General features: G+C 45.9%; 1 protein-coding gene across 1 annotated transcript; it reads left to right on the forward strand.

The window, feature by feature from the left end:
- Nucleotides 1-2,220: 2,220 nt before the first annotated feature.
- LOC109511526 (uromodulin-like) lies at nucleotides 2,221-5,731 on the forward strand. Its single transcript, XM_019862687.1, has 9 exons — nucleotides 2,221-2,398; nucleotides 2,505-2,582; nucleotides 2,978-3,304; nucleotides 3,385-3,593; nucleotides 3,988-4,136; nucleotides 4,721-4,969; nucleotides 5,054-5,213; nucleotides 5,324-5,399; nucleotides 5,498-5,731. Exons 2-9 carry the CDS (start codon nucleotides 2,522-2,524, stop codon nucleotides 5,515-5,517), a joined length of 1,251 nt encoding a protein of 416 aa, XP_019718246.1. The 5' UTR covers nucleotides 2,221-2,398; nucleotides 2,505-2,521; the 3' UTR covers nucleotides 5,518-5,731.
- The last annotated feature ends 251 nt before the right edge of the window (nucleotides 5,732-5,982 follow it).

Raw genomic sequence — 5,982 nt, forward strand, 5'->3', positions numbered from 1 at the left:
TGTGTGTGTGTTGTGTGTGTGTGTGTGTGTGTGTGTGTGTGTGTGTGTGTGTGTGTGTGTGTGTGTGTGTGTGTGTGCGTTTCCTTGTCATCCGTGTGGTTATTAATACAACAGTGAGATAAAGAAGTAGCAGCACGTTCACATGCAGGATGAAGCGTTGCTGAATTGTTACTTTTGACCCGACGAGACAAATTGACCCTCGAGTTGTGGGTAAACTTGTAAAAGGGGACGAAGTATGCGACTGCAAATAAATAAATACATGAATGAAATCGATAAATGGAGAAATAAAAACAGCTCCAGATCTATTTATGTGGAAAAAAAAAAGCTGTTGTGATTACATCTGGTTTTGATGCACGCAAACAGAGGATGAAGGCTTGCCAAGCCAACTTCGACATCCTGCGCATCAACATTTGACAAGTTTACGCATTGACTTTTGGACACTTTTAAAGCTTCAAACAAGATCTGGTCAAAAAAAACAAGAAAAAGAACACAAACATGATGAAGAAAGGATACAAGCACTGACAGCAATGCCAACAAGAAAAGGAAGAAGGAGAGAACCACATCAACAACAAGAACGGGTCGAATAACGAGAAGAAAATGAAGAACAAGAGGAACCACCTGACCACCTGCAGGTGGATGGATGGATGGATGGTTCATGAAGTGTGTCTTCTGCCCATATTTAGTCGAGTGAAACCTCTGCCGTGGTCTTTTGTGTTTCTTCACAATATTTGAATAAAATAATGCAATGATGTGTGTCTTTCGCCATATCATTAGTCTCGCCTGTATAACATTCTTATGCCCGCAGTCAACCAGGCGCGTCCTTGGAGCCACCTGTTAGCCTTGATACACTGCTGACCGGAGACTTTGCGGTGACGCACAGGACATCGGAATGCGGCGTGAGTTGACACAAACAAGAATCAGTTTGGACAAAAACAGAGTCCTGGCGTCGCACAAGAGTTTCGATGCCGCCCTTCCGATGATATGAATATGAGATAAGATCAGATAACCTTTATTTGTCCCACACTGGGGAAATTTGCAATATGTTGCGATTCGTGACTTTGCACTTGTGATCTACTGTCTGGAGCTCACGGGGCCCGGAATGTTCTGCAAATCAAACCTTTGAAGCGACTGTTCATCGTATTTGGATCACCAACATCCTTGCATGTTCCCATCCGCTTCATCCTCACAAAGGATGCAGATTTTGAAATGGGAGTTGTTGTTGTTGTTTTTTTTTAAATTGTGTTTTTTACAGTATGCCCATTACAAATACATCCATCCATCCATTTTCCCATCCGTTTTATCCTCACGAGGCTCGCGGGGGGTGCTGGGGCCTATCCCAACTGTCTTCAAACAATAGGCGAGGTACCCCCCGATTTGGTTGCCAGCCAATCGCAGGGCACACAGAGACGAACAACCATTCGCACTCACACTCACACCCAGGGAAAATTTAGAGTGTTCAATCAGCCTGCCATGCATGTTTTGGGAATGTGGGAAGGACCCGGAGAACCCGGAGGAAACCCACGCAGGCCCGGGGAGAACATGCAAACCCCACACACAGGAAGGCCGGAGCTGGGATTGAACCTGCACCTCTGCACCGTGACACCGACGTGCTGAACAATGGACCACCGTGGCATCCCTGTTGTATTCATTCATTCATTCACCTTCCGAACCACTAGATCCTCACTAGGGTCACGGGGTGTGCTGGAGCCTATCCCAGCTGTCTGAACCGGTTGCCAGCCGATCGCAGGGCACACAGGGACAAACAACCTTCCGCACTCACACTCACACCCAGGGACAATTTAGAGTGTTCAATCAGCCTGCCATGCATGTTTTTGGAATGTGGGAGGAAACCGGAGTACTCGGAGAAAAACCCACGTGGGCCCGGGGAGAACATGCAAACTCCACACACAGGGAGGCCGGGGCTGGAATTGGACCCGGGACCTTTGCACTGTGAGGTCGACGCGGTCACCACTGGATCACCGGGCCAACATCCTCATCATCCGAAATCAACGAACACGTGGAGCATAGCAAGATCGATAGTTCATGAAGTGTGTCTTCTGCCCATATTTAGTCACACCTGTATAACTTTCTCACGTTTGCAGCGAAAGTCTTTTTTGTAGCCAGATGTGTCCTTCATTTTGCTACACTGCTTACTGGAACCTTTGTGGTGACGCACAGGACATCGGAACACGCCGTGACTTGGCACAAACTAGAACAGTTTCGACCAAAACGAAAGTCCGTCTGATGATATAAATATGTCGCGAGTCGTGTCTTTGCACTTGTGAACTACTCGCAGTAGCTCACAGGCCGAGAATATTCGGCAAATCAAACCTTCGAAGAAACTCTTCATCGTTTCCAGCCTGTGCGGAGCACGCGGAGGAAGAAAAACAGTCGCGAGGTAAGAAAAGCAATTTGCTCAAGATTTCACGATTGCCTGTTATTTACATCGAGTCAAGCATTTTTTTTTCCAAACGTATGTTTCATGATTTTTCTTTCGCCTCGAGGTCGACGCACAGCCAGGATGGGGATGCCAAGAAGGCTGTTGCTGTTTCTGATTCTGCAGCTCATGATAAGAGGATCAGGTGATGTTTTCGTTTCATTCATTATTTATTGTTTTAATGTCATTTATTTTTCACAATCACATGCTCAGTGAACATTTTTTTTATCCTTTAATTCAGGATTTCATTTTATTTTTGAATTTCAGATGCACTTTAAATCTTTTCTGTTACACTTACTAAAGCTATTCTTTGTTGTAAATTGGTCCATATTTCTCTTTTTTGATTCTTTTACACGTTAATAAGGATGCAGTGTTAGGCAGAGGTGTACTCGTCACAATTTTATAGACAAATGATACTATTTATAGTCATGCGGGTGTGTGTGTGTGTGTGTGTGGGGGGGGGGTTCTTCTTCCTAGGGGGGTCATGACAGATAATAATTGAGAAGCACTGCACTAGTCTAATGTATCCTTTCCCAACAGCACCAGCGGATGATGGAGACGTCCGTCTGGTGAATGGTGGAGGCTCCACCTGCTCCGGCAGAGTGGAAATCTTCCAACGCGGACGGTGGGGGACAGTGTGTGACGATGACTGGGGCCTGAATGATGCACAAGTGGTGTGCAGACAAATGGGTTGCGGCAGGGCCCTGGAGGCCCCGATGGAGGCTCGCTTTGGACCTGGCGGAGATCCCATTTGGATGGACGATGTCGAATGCACCGGAAGTGAGGCAAAGCTGGGAGAGTGCCAGCACAGTGGCATTGGGTTGCACAACTGTCGTCACACCGAGGATGCCGGTGTTGTTTGTGAAGGTAACTGTGGATTGAGTTTTGGCGTAATTACGCTGAAACCACGAAATTAATGAAGTCATGATTTTTTTTTTGTTGTTTAGATGACCAAGCTTCACTCGGACCCTCACACCTTATTTGTGGTCTTGACAAAATCCAAGTGGGTCTGAATTCGCTTCGGGTAACAAACGCTGGTTACAACCCACGTTCTGGACACCTGGCAGACCCCAGCTGTACCTTGGCCTTTGAGGAGAGTGGCGTTGTGTGGTACGAGGCCGACACTGGGGCAGAGGCCTGTGGAAACACACTGAGGGTAAAAACAAAAGAAAACAAACAACACGACACTTTAACAGATCGATCTGGTGGGCCTCTTGTTGTGATGCGAAGGACTTTGAGGATCTTGTTTGGAATGCAAAGTTTTCACTGAATGAAATGATACGAGTACATGAAAAGAAGCACCTCAAGGTCAAGGTCCTTGACTTGGTTTTGAGCATCCGGTAAACGACCGCATCGGCACACGTGGGTTCACCGATTTGCAGACATTATTTTTGTCAATCTTTTAAAATATTTATTTTTTTTAGAGGGTAGCAATCCTTGTTTTGGGGAGAGTGCGGGGGGGAGGGGGGGTTCTTGAACTCTATCACCAACATCAAAGCTGTGTTTGAATGAAATGTTAACGTTCTATCTCATGAACATCTGTCTTGCAGACCAACCAGACACACATGATGCACTCCAACACTCTCTTCATCTACCCAACGACCTTGACATTCTCTGTTCCGAAGAAACTTCTTTTCTTCTGTGCCTATGCCCTTGACACAAACGGCATGCTGGATGCCGCCATCGAACCGGCCCCGGCGTGAGTATATCATAACTAGGGCGATCTTTGATGTGAATTAATTGATTCAGCTCTCATTTAGGAAACTCCGATTTCATAAGAAACACTGTTGCAGGTGGACAGCTATTGCATTTCTGCTCAGTGTTTAAAATGGGAAATATCTCGATGGAAGTGCATTTCTATTTGGCTGCTTTTTCAGATAAAGCAAAAGCATTTCTTCGTTGTAGATATGGTCAATATCTCTTGTTGTAAAAAAAAAAAAAAAAAGTCATTGTACCATCCCGCATGATCAGATGCCCTTGAGTGAAGTGACAGTCGTCTCAATTGATGGAAAGAGAACCCACTGAAATAACAAAGTCGCCATTGTTTGTACCGGGAGGTGTCTTGGCCTCCAGGTGCGGACTGATCCGTTCCCGAGTCGAGTCTCTCCATTCAAACTGTCCGGGTCAATTCCCTGACAGCAGCATATTGATATTCTAAATCGGCAAAGATGTCTTTGGTGTTATAAAGACTTATGTAAGTCTCATAAACAAAGTTAAGAGTCGTAGATTCATCGCGAAGAGAGACTCTTACCTTGATTTATGATATGTACTCTTTGTTGACAGTGTGGAAGGTGGTCTGATTAGGTGGAGTGACGAATCGCCATTCTCCATGGTCTTGTTCCACAACTCGGATTACACGGAGCCTTATGCACCGGGTGTGGTCGTCCTTCCTGTGGGCTCACGTTTGTATGTGGAGGTGGATGCCTCTCTGTACATCGGAAATCGCACCTTGGTACTTGTTTTGGAGGATTGCTTTGCTTCTCACTCCCCGGACCCTGCGACCGCTGAGCAATACTCTCTCATCCACGACAAGTATGCGTCTCCTCAGTTGCAATGATGATAGATTCATGACAAAAGGAGGATGATAACCAAAATGTCTCCCCTTGGCTGTTTTAGATGTGCCGCCAATCCCCAACAAGTGTCGGTGGTCGAGAGTGGCGCATCACGTCGGGCTCGTTTCTCTGCCCTCTTCTTCCCGCTTCAGGGAGCAAACCGAGAGGTTTTCTTCTTCTGTGGCGTCAGCCTGTGTAACCCCGTGAGGCGCTCTTGCGTTCCGGTCAGTAATCTACTCTTTTCTGTTTGATTGACAGCATGGCAACGACTTGTGCATTGTTTATTAACCACTTGGTGATGTCGTTTTCCTTTTCACGTACCCCCACCACATAGCCTTGCGTGACGAGAGCACGCCGCTCTGTCTCAGACGCTGCCCCAATGAAGCCACTCACCATTGGCCCAATCACTTGTAAGCATACTCATTTGCATATCGGGCGATACAGTGTGTTGAGAAAATAGAAATAATTGCAAAGGCCTTTTCTCCCTCTTTCCTTCTTTTATCTTCAGGGAAGAAATTATCTGAGTGACATCCCCGAAAAAAGGATGACCTGGTTCGGCGGTGGGGCACACCCTCGGCCATTCAGCAGTCAAACGCGGGCAACAAATCAATCAATCATTCACACTTTGATTCAAACCTATGAGTAATTGATTCACCGAGGAATGTTTTTGAGATGTGGCGGTGGGGGCAGGTGTGGCTGGAGAATGCAGAGAAGATCCACTCAAGCATGAGGAGAAACTCCACAGTCATCATTTTGAAAAGATTGTCTTGTGTTTCAAATTAAAGTATATCAGCATTTTGAAAAGAATGTCTTGTGGTCTTCATTAAAATGAAAATGGGCGTGGGAAGTGTCTTACTTGGCAAAACTTGTTTTTTTCTTCTTTCTTCTTCTACCCACAATCTTGCTGCTGTGGACTGTAAATTTCCCCATTGGGGGACAAGTAAAGGATATCTTAATCTTATCTTACATATATTTGATCACTTATTTCTGGAC

Source organism: Hippocampus comes, unplaced genomic scaffold (genome assembly GCF_001891065.2).
Source record: "Hippocampus comes isolate QL1 unplaced genomic scaffold, H_comes_QL1_v1.1 scaffold7, whole genome shotgun sequence".
NCBI lineage: Eukaryota > Metazoa > Chordata > Actinopteri > Syngnathiformes > Syngnathidae > Hippocampus > Hippocampus comes.

Coding starts and splice junctions, on each gene's coding strand:
- LOC109511526 (XM_019862687.1), top strand. CDS start 2,522: ATGGGGATGCCAAGAAGGCTGTTGCTGTTTCTGATTCTGCAGCTCATG. Junction 4,137..4,720: donor GCCATCGAACCGGCCCCGGC/GTGAGTATATCA, acceptor CTTTGTTGACAG/TGTGGAAGGTGGTCTGATTA. Junction 5,214..5,323: donor TGAGGCGCTCTTGCGTTCCG/GTCAGTAATCTA, acceptor CCCACCACATAG/CCTTGCGTGACGAGAGCACG.